This window comes from Uloborus diversus, chromosome 2, assembly GCF_026930045.1.
Source record: "Uloborus diversus isolate 005 chromosome 2, Udiv.v.3.1, whole genome shotgun sequence".
In the NCBI taxonomy this organism is placed as follows: Eukaryota; Metazoa; Arthropoda; class Arachnida; order Araneae; family Uloboridae; genus Uloborus; species Uloborus diversus.
This window is the reverse complement of record NC_072732.1, coordinates 96,630,406-96,648,536: the sequence shown is the minus strand read 5'-3', so window position 1 is coordinate 96,648,536 and position 18,131 is coordinate 96,630,406. Positions and strand designations below refer to the sequence as shown.

Here is an 18,131-nt window from a genome sequence, read left to right as displayed (position 1 = left end):
ATAAATAGAAAATACCTTGTAAAATTGAAACATGAAAAAGTTATTCAAAACCATATGAGGCAGTCAGAAGCAAAGAAAGTGGGCATTTTCAAGTTTCAAGTAAAACCCATTTGGAGATAAGGCCTAAGTAGGCTTGCATTGAAAAGTTTTTTAAAATCATGTTGTATAACAGCACCTACCAGGGCTACTAGTACTAACTCTTGCCACAAGACAGAAGGGACGCTCACCTACCATTTATACTGATTGTCGCCAAATATTCAATTTTGCCACTTACATCCATTTGCTTTTCACTGCATCATATGTAACTTTTGTGCAATACTGTAATATGTAATACTTGTATGTATTTTAGAATCAATATTTTGCTTTCAATTTCTACCAATTTTAATTGAATTACTTAAGCATTATCTGCTTTATTCATTTTTCTTTACTTAACTACTTTTACGAGTTTTATATAGTTCAGAAATAAGAAATATGCATTAGTCAGTGCACAGCCATAAGACATTTTCCTTTTTTCTGACAAACTTTTAACTTTACACTAGGCATTTTTAATCTATATTAAAATTGTTACATTTCTAATCATTTTATGAATATAAAACAAAAAAGGAATACAATATTTACATTATATAAATGATACATTAGTATGCTGTATAAATATAGTACATTACTTTTGATTATTTTTAATAATAAATGAGTAATATTAATATAATTAATGCACAATTTTTACATTGCATATGTTGCACTTCAAAAAATAAATATTGCAAACATCAAAATATTATGATATTTTCAAAATAAATAATGGGTATATATCGGCTAACCTTTGTGCTCAGTAATAGTTTTTGAGATTTTCTAGTCCAGTTTTATTAAAATATGCTTAAAAAGGAACAATTTTATTATCTTTTTATTTTTAGTTCTTAAGAGCCATTTTTTTGAAGTTCAGACAAGGTGTGGCAGTGACCATTTTTGATTTTTCTAATTTTTTTATATGTCAAAGTAGGTTATGAGATGTGAACATTCTGAAATTTTTAGCCTTCCAAAAAAATTTTTTCACTCGTTAAAAATTTCCAAAGTTTGAGGTTTTGCAGCGCTTTTTTAGAAAAATTCCATAAGTCGCATTTCAGTGCACTATAGCTCTTTACAGAAACACCACCCCATGGTTATATTTATATTTATAGGTTGTACTGTATCTAGTGATGATGACTTCATAGTTATTTTGGTTGGGGGTTGTTGCTTTCTTCAGATAAGGGGTCGCAAAGTATGAATTTTATCTGTTTTCGCGTAAGTTTAACCTGCGTTATTTCCCCCCAAAAAAATTTAACATATGCTGAAAGTTTATACTATGAAGAGAGTAAATAGCACAAAATTTGTTTGAGGTTTAATTTTTTTAGGAGAAAAATGCCCTGATATTTTTCAAATTTTCAAAAATTGTGCTTTTTTGATCGCAATTAACTCAAAACAGCCTCACTAGGAAAAAAAACCTTTTATATATTATGGTACCTGGCTATTGGTAAAACATCATGAAAAAGAAAACAACATGGGATCTCTTCTTGTTTTCTAGAAAATAATTTTTTTGTAGCTCATTTTATGCATTTTCTCTTGCGTAAAACGTGTGTCTAGTATGCAGATTAGATCTGCTAAAACTTAAAGTATGTAGTAGGAATGTATATATGTGTGAATAGAGAAAGAGAAAAAGACTAGCAATACTTTATTTTTCTGATTTTTACAAATTGATGGTATTTTAATTGCAGGTAAATCAGAAAACGATAAATCAATATATATATATCGATTTATCGTTTTCTGATTTACCTGCAATTAAAACATCATCAATTTGTTAAAATCAGAAAAATAAAGTAGTGCTAGTCTTTTTCTCTTTCTTTATGCATACATATATACATACTTACTACATCCTTTAATTTTTAGCAGATCTAATCTGCATACTGGACACACGTTTTACGCACGAGAAAACGCATAAAACGAGCTACAAAGATTTTTTTTCTAGAAAACAAGAAGAGATCCCATGCTGTTTTCTTTTTCATGATGATTTACGCATAGTCAAGTACCATAATATATAAAAGGTTTTTTTTCCTAGTGATGCTGTTTTGAGTTAATTGCGATCAAAAAAGCACAATTTTTGAAAATTTGAAAAATATCAGGGTATTTTTCTCCTAAAAAAATTAAACCTCAAACAAATTTTGTGCTATTTACTCTCTTTATAGTATAAACTTTCAGTATATGTCACATTTTTTTCGGGGGGTGGCTTTTTGGGGGGAAATAACGCAGGTTAAACTTGAGCGAAAACGGATAAAATCCATACTTTGCGACCCCTTATCTGAAGAAAGCAACAACCCCCAACCAAAATAACTATGAAGTCATCATCACTAGATACAGTACAACCAATAATTATAAACATAACCGTGAGGTGGTGTTTCTGTAAAGAGCTATAGCGCACTGAAATGCGACTTATAGAATTTTTCTAAAAAAGCGCTGCAAAACCTCAAACTTTGGGAATTTTTTACAAGCGAAAGAAAATTTTTGGACGACTAAAAATTTCAGAATGTTCACTTCTTATGACCTACTTTGACATATAAAAAAATTAGGAAAATCAAAAATGGTCACTGCCAAAATTTCCGTTTTTTGTCTGAATTTCAAAATAATGGCTCTTAAGTAGGCCATAGGTTGGAGATCCCTGTATTACACACTTGCATCTTAATTATTTCTCATTTAATTTTTTTTTTACAAAGCCATATAATTTTCTTAAAATACACCACCAGCTCAGTTATTCCATCCGAGGACTGCAGTTTCGTGCTTTTTAGCACTCATCAGCCTGGAATAGGAATCACATGAGCTGGTGGCGAAAATCCTCTTAAGGGAGCCAAGAGAACCAAACAAACTGGTAGCTAATATAGAATTAGCACACCAGATGAGTGACCGCAGCAATGGTGCGGTTCAACTCAAAGATTGATGGCAAGGCATGGTATTTTGTAGTAAGTTACCGCCCTAAGCCAGGGCTAAAGCAGAAATACTTAAAATAATTCTTTAAACTTTAATTAATATAATTATTTTAAGTATTTCTGCCTTATTCCTGGCTTAGGGCGGCGGTAACTTACTACTAAATACCATGCCTTGCCATCAATCTCGAGTTGAACCGCACCATTGCTGCGGTCACTTATCTGGTGTGCTAATTCTACATTAGCTACCAGTTTGTTTGGCTCTCTTGGCTCCCTTAAGAGGATTTTCGCCACCAGCTCATGTGATTCCTATTCTGGGCTGATGAGTGCTAAAAAGCACGAAACTGCAGTCCTTGGGTGGAATAACTGAGCTGGTGGTGTATTTTAAGTATTTCTGCCTTATTCCTGGCTTAGGGCGGTAACTTACTATAAAATACCATGCCTTGCCATCAATCTTTGAGTTGAACCGCACCATTGCTGCGGTCACTCATCTGGTGTGCTAATTCTACATTAGCTACCAGTTTGTTTGGCTCTCTTAAGAGGATTTTGGCCACCAGCTCATGTGATTCCTATTCCAGGCTGATGAGTGCTAAAAAGCACGAAACTGCAGTCCTCGGATGGAATAACTGAGCTGGTGGTGTATTTTAAGTATTTCTGCCTTAGGGTGGTAACTTACTACAAAAAAAAAAAAAAAAAAAAAAGCCATATAATCTAATGAAATTAGGTTATGCTATTACATTTATTTTAATTAGTTATCTCACTATGTTAAACAAATGTTTTAGTTTCATAATAAGTACATGTTTCCCACTACAGAAGCATTTATAATATATTTTTTTTTACATTTTTATAAAATCATGAAAAAAGATTTTAGACAAGATTTAAATTTTTAGAGTATGTTAAAATAATACTAATAATTAAATAAAATGCCATTGATACATATGAAGCAGTGAGAAGCAAAGGGATGTAAATGCAAAATTAAAACAAAAATGGGGATAACCAGTAAAAATAGTAGGAGGAACCTCCCCTCAGTTTTAAGAAGGCAAGATACTAGTACAAGTAGTTCTGGTGTGTGCTGCTATACAGCATAATTTAGAAAAAAGCTTCAATGAAAGCTTACCCAGGATCTGAACTTCAAACGTGTTTAACTCAATTGAAAAAGTCCACTTACATTCTTTGTTTTTTGCTGCCACATATGGGAAAAAAAAGTGAATTTACAATTAAACATTACATTGCAAAGTATTTTAAATTCCTTGTTACAAAGCAAAGTTTTTCTTTCAATGCGTAAAGGTTTGAAAAGAAACAATCTATTTCTAAAAAATTTCAAACATATTGAATTTATGTTGTTTTCCAAACAACTGGTGTTGAGCAGAGTCCATAAATAATAATAATATTTTATTCCTAATTCAATAAAAAAATTAAAGCTTTTTCAATAACAATATATTTTAGTTAAAGTAAGATGTTAAAACAATTCCCTTTATTTGAAAGATATGTGTAACCTTATATTTTACTCACTGTAATCTAGCTGTCACCGATGTTGCCATAAGTAAGTCAAGCAAGAGATGTCCAACATTTAACTTCTGAAGAAGATAACTGAGTTGGAATTAAAGAAAAGGTTAAAAATGCAGTGTTTGGTGCTAGTACAAAGTAATGAATCACAGGTTTATAACATAATTACATACTTTATAAAGGATTTTTATATAACACTGGGATGGCCAATATTCAGTTACATCTAAAATGGCCAGAAAAAACCAAAATGACCGTTCTTTGAAAGAAGCTGTAAAACTTGCCTAAAAATGTATAGACAGATTGAAAGTAATTTATGCTTGTTCTAATATGAATTTATACGAGGTGTGGCTATTAAATAATGAGACTAGTGCTGCAAAACATTTTATTTTAAATTTATACATACTCAGTTTTTATAACTTTCAATATACACCCCTCCTCTATGCTTACAACCTTCCATACGAATTTTCTATTGTTTGAAACTTTTGCTGGAAATCTTGTCCTGTGAGCTCCTGCATGACGCTTGCCAATTTTTCTTTTACAGATTCAACGGACTGAAATCTTGTTCTTTTTAATGCAGATTTGACCTTGGAGAACAGATAAAGTTCACTTGGTGCCAAGTCAGGCAAATAACTTGGCTAGAAACGTCTTGACAGACGAAATGTGCCGGCGCAGTGTCTTGATGGAGAACCCACGACTTGTTCTACCACAATTCTGGTCGTTTTTTTTTTCTTACTTTCACGGAGTTGAGCAAGCACCTCACGGTAGTAATGTTGATTAGTTCGATATTTTCGTCCATTTTGAACATGGAAGAGCGATCCAGGCGGTCATCATCGACAACGTATTCTCGGTCATCTTGGGAAATGCTTGAACCATTCGAAAACTCATGTGCACATGATAAACATTTATCTCCATAAACTTCTTTTAATGACCAATAAGTTTCAGTAGTGGTTTTACAAAGTTTCATGTGAAGTTTCACGACAATTTGTTGCTCTGTCATTACACTCATCATGTCTTCCATCAAAACGAAATAAACACCTCTTACAAAAACGATGGTTACGGCCAAACTGATTTCTCTACAAACACGGGAGGTGCTGTAATCGAAAACGAAGGCTTTACACTTTACAGCTGTCGGTCGTTCGTATTTGGTGCACGAGTGGTTCTTCTGGGTAGCAGCACCAGTCTCATTATTTAATACTCACACCTCATAAACTTAAAAAATTTATATACAACAAATTAAAAAAAAAATATTTCAACCATCTTTCACATGCTTAGCTCTATTTCCAATGGAAGAAATGAGAGTTACATGGTAAGAAAACAAGAAAAGGATATTCTAAAACTCTGTGCAAGCGAATATTTCCTTGAAAAACAAGAGACTGAAGGCCAAACACTTAAAATCACTACTTTTCCTGCCTTTTGTATGGAATTACCCAACAAAAGTAGCACACAGTCATTTTGACTGTTGTCAGTCGTTCTAAGTATATATTAGAAATTCACATAGAAACAAAATAAGATAAATGGATGAATTCTTGTGGAAGATGTTTATCAATATTTAGACAAAGTCAAAAATAAGTTGAGTGGTCAAAATTACCGGTGTGGCAAGTTCTAGTGTTAATATTCTGCAAAAATAGATACTAATCATATTCTAGAATTAAAAAAAAAAAAAAGCTGGACTTTTGACATTTATGTTAGCTAATTGAAAATTACTCCTAAAAGGTTTTTCTTTTCTTTTTTTTTTTTTTAAATTTACACATTGATGATGATTCGAACACATGATAATCCTACATTTTTGAAGGAAAGGGAACACTTTCTTAAATGTGTCTCAATTATTCAGTTTTTTTCGTTCTTTACTTTCTTACAATATAATGCAAAAAGTAATGCATGCTGAAATTTTTGTAACCATAATTGAATCGATTATTGCAGAAAGGGCATAAGTCACATTTTTTTCAAAATTGAGTTAGCTGTGGTTTTCCCATATTTGTATGTATAGACATCGACAAGTGTAGCAGGGAAGTGAATCCTTGCACAACAAAGCACTTTATTTAGAGGTCACATTTTTTGTTTAGTGCAGAAAGTGCGTAAGTCCGGACTTATGCCCATTCTGCAGTAAACGCGAAAGAAGAAATAGTAAGACTCAATGGCAAGATCATACAACTAGATTTTTTGGCATAATGAAGTAAAAACAAATAACTTCTTTGATCTTGCATAACTTCGGTAATGGTAGGTCCGTCAGTTTGGAGGTTTGGGGGGGGGGATTCGAAATCACAGAATCGTCGCTAATTTCTCAGGGGTTTTATTAACATCACTCTAGGAACTGCAAAAAAAAACTGTATGCGTTGAGTGAGATATACGCTGGTCAAAATAAGAACAACACTGCAGGAGACATTTTCTAGAAATAACACTGAAGAAATTTAACAAGATTGCTGATAACTTTCCTCTTTGAGGACATTTGCTTGTCCTTTGCGAGCGGGATTTTGTGACAGTGAAGCGAATGTTAAACTGAGATATGACAAATTATAACCATGTGAAATCCAATCTCTTATAAGTGAAATCCAAGAATTACATCAAGATTCACTGTCAAATCAGTAAAAAAATAATGAAATCTGTAACTGCTAAAACAGGTGCCCTTCATTTTATAAAAGGACTTATCTCTCAAATTGAGATTTTGGAAAAAAATTCTACTGGGCGACAAATTTTTTCAATTACCAACATTCATGATGTTTAAATATTCAATAGAACATCAAAGGAACGATTTCAGGCTAGCTATTTTATAGACGGCTTTCAAGAGAATATTGCAAAGTAACGCTTGTCGGCTGAACTACCTTTGCCAATATTGAGTATGAAGAGAAATTTTTCATATTGTTGGAAGAAATAACAAATATCAAGATGATTAAACAGCGCAATTTTGAACATAGTCATACTAATATGTACATTGAACTTGGTACACAAAACGAGACAAGAGAAGGATAGGAAAAAAGATTTCCATGGAGGATGTATTTGATGATTATGGATATGAATCTAGATTTATACACATGTAAACTTTTGCTTTTAATCTCAGTTTGTTAAGTTTTGTATTTTCTTACACCATAGTTTATTATTTCACTAAACAAAGGCAAGAAAAAGAGGACACACGATGTATTTCCTTAAGATAATAAATTTATGAAAACAGAGTTCACTAATTATTTTTGTCACTTTGTTATATTATTTTTTATTATCATAAACCAGTTTGAAACAAATCTGTTTCACTTTAATTACATTTTTACCACTCTAACTAGTCTTTCAGGATATTTATTGCAGAAAGGGCATAAGTCCAAATTAAAAAATATTTTTAAATTAATTAAAGTGACGAAATGAAGCGTAATTTAAGGTGTGAGGTAATGATCCTATTTGTGTCTAGATTAGTCATAAAAAATTTCTTAGAATTTAGTTCACTTCTGAATGAAATAATCACTTTTTATTGATTCCTGAAAAGTTGCATAGTTGGACTTACGCCATTTCTGAAATAATCGATTCAATTACAGTACAGAAATGGAATAGTTCAAACTCCACCCAATAAAATTTTTTTTCTTAGAAAATGAAGAAATTAATCCTTGAATACTTAGAAAAAATATTGCCAGTTCTGACATTCCTCTTGGCCTCTTGGCCATATCTGAAAGTTGGCACTGGGAGTAGATATATAATAAGTTTAATGCACAATGTGTATAAAGAAAACATGAATTAACCTAGTTTTTATAAAAGAGCTGCTTATGTCTTTTTTTATTTTTTTGGCATTCAATAAAATTGTTTCCTCTGTAGTTCTTTGCGAAACATTAACACTTTCATGATCACTCTTTAATTTCCCTGATGGAATCTTCCTTCACTAATAAACCAGAAAGATCATTTGCCTTTCTCAAGGAAAGGCTCAAAAGTTTCAGTGCGAAACCTTTGGTTCTGTGTCATCGATGTCAATATTTCGTTGGTTTCATTTTCCTTAGTCACTTCTGAAAGCTCTTCTTCCAGTGAGATCTTTCCCTGAAGTCTCATTTGTCGGGGAGAATCCCCGACATCTAAAACAGATAAACCGTGAAATTGGTAGGCGCAGGGGACTTGGGGGTGTCATGTTATGCATGATATGACACTCAAAGTTTGTGAGTTGAATAACTTTACTTCTAGGAAGAGTTCTAAAACCAATTGCAAAAAAATGTCTGCAGTGGTCCAAGCTCGCTTGTTAGCACACCAAAATGCAGTTTATTACTTGTTATCTGAAATTTCAGGAGTTTGGACTAGTAAAGAAGGAAAAAAAATTATCTTTTTGCAAAGCCGCAACCCCGTAAAATCAAAACTCATCCACGTAAAATAAAATAAAGAGTTAAATCTTAAACTGCATATAATCGAATCCGCATAAAACGAGGGTCTCTGTGTATGAAAAATGAAACTTGGGTTTTGCAATCAATCAACTATTTTTGTATAGCATTATTTAAAGCAAAAAAAAAACTTTTAATCAAGGTTGGCAAGGTTTTGGATGCTACTGTAGAAACCACATTAAATACCATGGTTTTTACTGTCCTGTCCAAAAGTTCATGTGTCCAAAACTACATTTTTAGAGAAAATACCAAAAACAGAACAAAAAGTGTCAAAGTTTGTGAATATTTGCTCAATGCAAACATTCACATATAGATATACTCCTGATTCTAATCTAGTTACATAGGAGTTGAATTCTTCATTAAAAATTTCAATTTGTAGGTATGAGTTTTCACTTTCCATAATAGTATCCAACTTTTCAGACATATATGCATGTGTACAAAAGAAAGTATTCAAAATATAGTGCAATATTTGACTTAAATGCACTAAATTACAATTTTATGTACAGTATGTACAGGGATGTGCCGACCGAAACTCGCTTTTGGAGCAATCTTAGGAGCAGGAAAATGGTGAGCTTGGAGCAGTAAAATTGCAAATTTGGAGCAGTCTAGAGCAGTAAAATTGCAAATTTGGAGCAGCTTGGAGAAGAAAAATCACAAATTTGGAGCAGCTTGCAGCAGCAAAAATTTTAATTTTGCATCAATTTGGAGCAACTATGTATATTTCAGGACTGGAAAAATCTTTCAAATTTGACATGCCCTGCCGAGCAAGTTTGTCTAAAAAATACACACCCGAATAAAATTTTTACATGCTCAGTTTTATTATTGTATTATATAACAAAAATATTTGAATTTGTCATATAGTATTAATCAGACAAAAAACTAAATTCAAAGCTTTATATCTGAATCATGAATTATTTCAATGTAAAACATTTTTAAAAAAAAGTTTAAATAAATAATACACAATAAGTCGTCATTAAAAAATTATCAATACTTATATAAATTATAATAATTGCATGCCCAGTCGGGCATGTAAGAGTAAAAGATTTATTACTGATCGGAATTTTTACATGCCCCGGGCATGTTGGACAATACAACTTTTGAGCCCTAATATATTTCACACACAGAGACGTTGGCTTTTATGTTTATATATACATGTAAATGACATAAGTTATATACAGGATGTCCATCCTTAAAGTGGACTAATAGATAATTCCTAAACCGTTAAAGATAAGCGTATAGTTCCATTTGGAAAAAATCTTTAAATTGTGCAAAGACTCGAAATTCATGAAATTTTTATCAAAAATTTAAATTTTGTAAAAGTTACAAAATTTAACTTTTTATACAGGCCCCCAGTCCTAGCAATGATATTTAGTAAAACATTCCCGACACACTAACATTTACAACTAAAAAAAATAACTCTTCTACGACCAAAATTGGCGGAGTTATGAAGTTTTGAAAAATCACTATTTTTGAAGATATTATGACGTCATTGTGTGAGCTCTTAAGGGCACATATGCGAATTGACAAAGTGTGTTAATAGGTTAAAATTAATTTTGATTCTTGTCATTAGGAATTATTATTTTTTTTATTAGTAAGCATTATCAATTATTGAAAAGATTTTTCAAGGACTATTTATAAGTTCAAAGATATATTTATCATTAAAAGGTTTTTTAAAAATCTTTATTTGTTTGTCATTTTGTTTCAATAATATCTAATTCCTATATGAGAATTTGATTTTAAAAAAGGTATTGAAACTCAAATTTGTGCAAAAGGTTATCTCTGCATTTAAAGTTACTGTGTTTTGATGAACGAAAAAAAGTTTTTTTAAAAGAAAGGGAAAATCATAAAAGTTTGAATTATTTAGAACTTTTGTTATGGTATTTCAGAGGGCATAGGATAATTTCGTAATGCAAAAAAATGTTTTTTTCTTTTTACGCATTTCATTTAATGGTTGTAACGGAAGTTTCTGGCCAAGAAAGAAAAAAAAGTTGTGCACACGATATAAGCGGTGGCTTGAATCTTTCGTTACAACATAAATTCTTTTTCTGAAACAAGGCTAGACTTTAGGTGCTCTTAAACTGAAATATTCTTGCTAGTCTTATTTTCAGTATTCTTTTTTAAAAACTGATTTGATTGTTTGTTGTATTTCCTAAATTAATTGACAGATGCGAATTTTTTTCTCATTTTCATTCCACTCCATTTGCAGAAACAAGAAACTGAACAAGTAGGCTCCTATTGCAATTCATGGTTGCGAGGAACATAATTTGAATTCAAGATAATAAAAAAAAAATAATTTAAATTATCTTGAATTTAAATTCTGTTTTTCGCATTCACGAATTGCGAAAGCCTATTCGTTGGGGTTTTTTGTCTCTCCAAATGGAATGGAATAGAAATGACTAAGAAATTTGCACCCGTCATAAAATTTTGACTTAATTTTCTAGAATAGGTAATATGACGTGTATCCGTAAAAAAGAAGTTGTGATTAGGATGCGGTAATAAAGATAGATTTTATGGCCGATATCCACCGGTACACTTATCATAAAGATTATTTATAGCGTATACCGTCGTGCATTTTTATTTCTGATCAATCTGAAATGATGAGAACTAGTAATCTTGAAATTTGTATGCTGTTTAAGTTCATCTATATTAGGTGCTTTTTTTCTGAAAAACTTAATTTTACACAAAAGTCTTTTTTCCCTTTTTTAAATGTTAAGTCTGCTTGAGTTAAGCCCTGAAAAAAATATGAATATAATAAAGCCACAGATGATTTGTAACTATGACAACCACAATTTTTCTCTCTAAATAAATATTAAAAACACCCGTCGTCATGGCAATCTGAAAAATCAGAGCAACATCAAATTTGGTTCAATGAGTATAATTCGCAACTCGTAGTTGCCTAAAAAATCCCCTGACATTAAAAAAAAATAATTTTGAAAAAAAAAAAAAAAAAAGAGTATATAATTGTTTAAAAATAATATTGGATTTGAATTTCAAAAAAAAAAGTCCATTTATTTAATGATGTTCGGGGGATGGAAATTAGAGGGATTTAAAACAAACCGACAAACCACTTCAATACCCCCCCCCCACACGCCTTTTAAAAATAAGCTTATAAATATATATTATAGCTTATAAATAGCACTTGCTTAGTCTTTTCAACTGTTAATATTGCCGCCTGATGAGAAGAACCAAAATTAATTTAAATCTATTAACACACTTTCACAATTCGCATACGTGCCCTTGAGAGCTCACTCGCTGACGTCATAAAATCTCCGAAAAAATCTGATTTTTCAAAACTTCATAACTTGGTCAATTTTGGTCGTAGAAGCGTGATTTTTTTTAGTAGTAAATGTCAGTGTGTCCGAAATGTTTTACTAAATATTACTGCTAGGACTGGGAAACTGTATGAAAAGTTAAATTTTGTAACTTTTTCAAAATTTGAATTTTTGACAAAAACTTCATGAATTTCGAGTCCTTGTGCAATTTCATGATTTTTTTTCAAAATGGAACTATATGCTTATCTTTAACGGTTTAGGAATTAGCTATTAGTCCACTTTAAGGGTAGACACCTGTAAATGTAACTCAAAAACACATTCAAAAAGGTTTTTTTTAAAAAAAAAAGCATAACAGAATGGTTAAATTTAAAAACTTTACTTAAACAAGTTACAAGTGAGTTTAAAGAGCTATTACTTAATTTTTTTTTTTTTTTTTTTTTGGTATGTGTAATATATTTACTTATATTTGAACTTGTTACTGTTGTTATTATTCTTCTTATTATTATTTTGGCATATATGTTTATTTACTGAACTACTTGATTTACAAATCTGAAGATCAAGCAAAGGCAACATTAATACCTTTCATTTTTAACTTTTTGATATTTAATCACAAAATTAATAATGCAATTACTATGAAAAAAAAAGATTCTGAGAAATTATGTATTAAACGGAATTGAAAATACACGTGAAAAAAAAAATGAAAAATGTGAGAAAAGAAAAAAATTAAATAAAAATTTTAAGAAGGACTAAGAATATGAAGAACGCCTGAATCTGAGAAACTTGAAATGTTCGCATATTCATTGCCAGAGCATTAGAATTATCAATTTTTGCTATCTTAAGTGTCGCCAAACAAAATTAAAGATCAATTTTCTGTCTCAAAACAAAAAGAAATCCAAGATTAAAAACTGGTGAACTATATTAATTTTACAGATGGTTTTTGCTTAAATCAATTTGGATGCAACTGGATTGATATTTTCGACAAGAAGACGAACTTACAAGTCCTCATAGTCTGAAAACAAAAGATAAGAAAGGTTGAAAATAAGGATCAACACAAACTTTTCAAGTCAAAGGAACATAATCATACAAAAAATTAAATCGATAGAGTATTTCAAAAGCGGATGCAATCGGATTTCAAAATGCGCAAAAAAACGTAAAAACAAGCTTCAAATGCATAAACTTGATGATATTTTTACAAAAACAGCCAAATATACCAAAGGAACCGCAACATTACATGCAAAATTGCCCTTTAGGCGCAAGTTTGTCCAATTTTGGCGCAGAAAAGTCCATTTGGTGGTATTTTGGAGCAGTTTGGCGCAGAATCGGCGATTGCCGCAGTTTAGCGCAGCTGGCACATCACTGTATGTATTAGTACTGAAAATATGAATTTAAATAAGGAATTGCACACGTTTTAAAATTTTAGTGCATATATTTAATCTTCAATTCATTGTTTTTTACTCAATGATTTTAAAAAGAATTTTCGTTAAAACATCATGTAAAACTTATATGCAAAAACCATTAAAAATTAAGCTTTTTGTGTGTGTTTGTGTGCCTAAATATAAAAATATTTAATAACATTCCTTTGAGTTACAAATGGAACTGAAAACAGTAGCCTTGGTAGTGTTGTGAATTTCCTTTCATGACTCCATCAACTCTTAACAAGGAATCTTTTTTGTACTGGAGTTAGTGGCAATTAAGGTAAAATATTTTATAAATGAACATTTCAGAGAGAAATATTATCAAATACTCATTAATTGAAGCTTATATTTGTACATTAGGAATATTTCTGTAAATATGAATTGATCAGATCACACCCCTTTAGCTTTAGCATATATTTGAACAGTTTAAGACAGTTTTGGACGGTAAAAACCACTTATCCTGTCCTAAACCAGTTTCGGACAGTCTGAAACCAAACCCTGCTTTTAATCCTAAAACTTCACTTCAAAAGCTTTACAGAGTTGAGTTAACTTCTTCTATGTTACTTGGTTAGAAATACAAAGCACACAGATAAACAATAACATACCAAAATGTTTCCCTAGAATATTCTAAAGCTTCACAAATGAGTTTAGATGTTGCTTGAGTGCGAAGGAGAATGTACTCCAGTTGTTGTCGTGAAGGCAATTGTACAACAGCTTTTGGATCTTGAAGAGCACTGAAAAATAACAGAAAACAAAAAGAATATAGTTCCACATTATAAAATTCAACAAAAATGTGTCACTATTTATTCAAACCTCCTTAGCCAAAGTGGTTGCACTATCATCAAGATAATGTATTTATTTTCGAGGGGGGGGGGGGTCCCTCAAGGGAGACTTCAAGAGGATTAAAATAAATTTATTAAGTGGTCAGTGAATTACAAAATAGGGGGGGGGGTTGCACCCATGGAAAGCTAAGGTGACATGTGTTGTCTCGAGACAGGTTAGGTGTATGTCCACAATTTTTGGGACAAGGGCATAGTCTTCCAAAAGGCTGCTTCTTCAAGGGAGCCTTCCCTGTCTCCCAAGAGCAACGGCACACTCCCTCTCACAATCCCAAAGACCCTCCAGAAAAAAATCCCTAAAAATTTAAATGGAGCAACCTATGCCATGACCTCCCCCCCCCCCCCTCCACCTCCCTCCTGTTGGGCACAGGGCAGTCCTGGTTTCTTGAAATTTTATTGGTTGCCGATGAATAGAACAGGGGCATACCTATGTCATTCGAGTGGTCAGTCAATTTTTAGCTCATTTGAATATTTTAGAAATAGTCTGAAAATTGCTCTCAGATTGCATTAATGATTAGGAAACTATTTATTTATATGGCAGCTAAAAGTTAAACTAAAAACAAAAGTTGTTTAAAAAGAACTAAGAATCTGCCTTGCAATTCTTTTCTCACATTTTAAAGCGAATTAATTCCTAAATAGAAAAATCTTGCAAGTATATTTTGTATAAAATACTAAAAAAGAAAAAATTTAGCCTCACTATTTAAACATGATTTTGTAACAATGATTTTAATATACTATAAGCAGAATATAATTGATTTCTATTGGTGCTATTAATTGTTCCTGGCATGTTCAAAATCAACCTCTAAGAGCGACCAACCTTCAATAATGACCACTTTTTGCAGGATCGGACAGTGGATGCTCGAGAGAAGTTTCTCTGTATATTATTACCTACTAAACTATTTTCACGTGATTTTGAACCAAGCTTTATATAGGGGGGGGGGGGGGGCATTGTCTAAGTTTTTTAAATTTCAAATTGAACCCCCCTCCCTGTCTCATTAGAAATGTTTTACTGATCACAAAAACAATATTATTTTTTCTGTATCCCCAAAATTGAGTACTCTAGCCATAAACTTGTTTTGTATGGTATGCCATTACATTGGGTAACGAGAGAATGAAATCAATATTCATAATTTTTTATTTTATTAATATTTCTCATCAAAAATATCTTTTACTGATGTACTTAATTTGGGACATACAAAATTTATTTTACTTGCTTCAGTCATAGGTGGAAGCACAATACTTCCTGTTTTAGTCCTTTTGTTCTGGCCTGAAGTGCTATCAATTTGCTCAAATCAGTTTAAAAAAACATCAGCTCTAGTAGCATTAAACATAACTAGTCTTTTTAACTCAAATGTAATGAAGACATTCCTGATCAAGATTTACTAAGTGGTAGTTTTAATAGTAAAAAATTGATAAAAAAGAATTAAGATTGAGTGAAGTAGCTAGATTGTTTTCATTCAAAGCATTTATTTTGATAAATTTAAGCTCTTCTATAGGTGAAACATACTTTCAATACAAATTATAGTAGATATTAGTTAAATTAACATTTTAATAAATTATTTTGGGGTACAAAATTGTTTATTTAATAGAAATGGAAAATAAGATTTTTGTACACTTTTATAGAGGATATGATGTGTTTGTTAGAAAAAGTATGTTAACAGCTCCTAAGGTACCAGTAGTACATGCAATGTATTTTCTGTCCATTTCACGCCATCTGAATTATTTGGAATATTTTTATCAACTAAGAGTAGAATGCCAATTCTTATAGTTTTCTCTGTTTTATAGATAGAATTTCCAATAAATAAGCGTAATATTATACAATTGAAGCACGGGTGTTAATGATCCAAAAATTTTGGGTGGCCGTTTCTGAAAATTTTAGGCTGCTAACAACACATTCTAAAACTGAAAAATTATTTAAAAAAAAAAAACTTTTAAAATGGTTTTTATCAATGATTTTTGTATGCATATTTGAAGAGTTTTTCCGGGAAATGGGGGGGGGGGGGGTCGAACTTCCTCACAGTTTCCAAACATGTCATACCGTCTTCAGAAAATTTTACTTGAGTCCACTATCATCCCTGGATTGAAGTCTCAAATAATGCAGACTGAAGATGATGCATTTAATGGTACAGATGTGATATACCCCCCCCCCCCCCCCCCCCATTTGGCGACATCAGATTTTTTGCACAAAATTGAAATATTTTTCTCGCCAATGAGGCGATAAATTTTTAAGCATGACATCCCTGGTGAAACTAACTTGTGGTTGGCAACGCGAAGGCAAACTTGTTCGAACTTGTTTACTTGGGTTCTTTACTTGGTTTTACGCAGGAGAGATACGTGTTGTTTTGTGCAATATACCTTACAGGAATGCTTATTTTGTGTTAGTTTAGATTCAGTAGTTGTGTTTTGAAGTAAAAACATTAGAAAATGCCAGTTTCTTCAAACTTGAAGGTTAATTAAAAGTTAACTCCAACGTGGTGTGTATCTGTAACGCGCCATTGTCAGATGATGTTTTGTTTTGGACTGAGTGTGAGGATTTATACCATAAAAAGGTAAGTTCTTTATTTTAGAATTCACAAAAAATTCTCACTTCGGAAATTCTTTGTTTTTTACAAATCCTTGGGGGGTTCTTGTAGCTTTTAACTTCATTTTTACTGTATGTTAATTAATTTTACAAAAATAGTTCGGTTATTTTGTTCTAAAAGTTAATTCTTATCGATGCCACGAATTATTTAGACATTAACGTGCCTCCTTTAGGTACTGAATTTTATGTTAACAATTGAAAGTTCTTTCGGTTGTACTCTTAAAAATGCTGAATTTTATTAATAAATCTGCACAATAATGGTGCATATTTCACACTTAAAACTGTGTCATTATTGTACACTGAACGGAAGGAGCCACCCTTGGGTGTACATACACATGAATATGCATAATATACATAAATATACATAATTGTGACCATACTCCGACTGTAATGTATATTAACAGTCGGAGGGATAACGGACCGAGCGGAGCGAAGTCCTGGCGAGCCCGAGGTCTCATAGTACTTTCGTAATGAGACCGAGGCAGGGCCGGCGAGCCAAGGTCTCATTACGAAAGTACTATGAGACCTCGGGCTCGTATCCCAAAGAAATGATGAAAAAAAAAATTAATGCATTAATTTCGACTTGTAATTAATACAATAATTTATTTCATTGTATTTTAATATGCTTACAAAAAATCCCGGCCCTGTACATTTTTGAAGCATATATTCGTGATGTTTTTTGTTGTGCTTTTATGTTGGTTTTATATATATTGTGTTCTGAAGTGCTTTGATCATGTTTTTTTATCTGATTTTTTCCTGTTGGCGCTAAAAAAGCATCGCTAAGAACGATGTATGACATATGTCGTCATACATCGTTTTCTTGGCGACGCTTTCTTGGCGCCAACAGGAAAAAGTCGCCAAGGGTGGGGTATATCACATCAGTTCCCATTTAATGTTAATAAATCGCAGTTGCAAACTAATGCAGAAGTTTTGCAGTGAGATATATCACGAACTAAAAGTGAAAACCTGATAATATAAAATGCAACTAAGCAATAGAATTAATTGATGTTTGAAATGCCAGTGATTGCTTCCCATCTTCATAATTTACGATTAAAAAGAAGTTCGACAAATTGTATGAACATATGAACAAATGATTGACAAGAGGAATAAAAACAAATGGCGAACACGTGGCAAAAAAACTTTTTGGTATAGTAACACTCCCTCAATATAGAATACAAAAGGTATTTAATGAAAATTTTTAATAATGATCAAAAAACAAAAATGTTATTCTAA

At 31.8% G+C, this 18,131-nt stretch overlaps 1 protein-coding gene across 1 annotated transcript in view; it reads right to left on the bottom strand.

Annotated features, from left to right (window-relative positions):
- LOC129217184 (uncharacterized) overlaps positions 1 to 18,131 on the bottom strand; it is a 51,876-nt gene that overhangs the window by 16,042 nt on the left and 17,703 nt on the right. Inside the window, exons 5-6 of the mRNA XM_054851447.1 lie at positions 14,084 to 14,212; positions 4,458 to 4,535 (exon numbers count right to left, since the gene is read on the bottom strand). Coding sequence (XP_054707422.1) covers positions 4,458 to 4,535; positions 14,084 to 14,212 — 207 coding nt within the window. The remainder of the gene's footprint in view (positions 1 to 4,457; positions 4,536 to 14,083; positions 14,213 to 18,131) is intronic.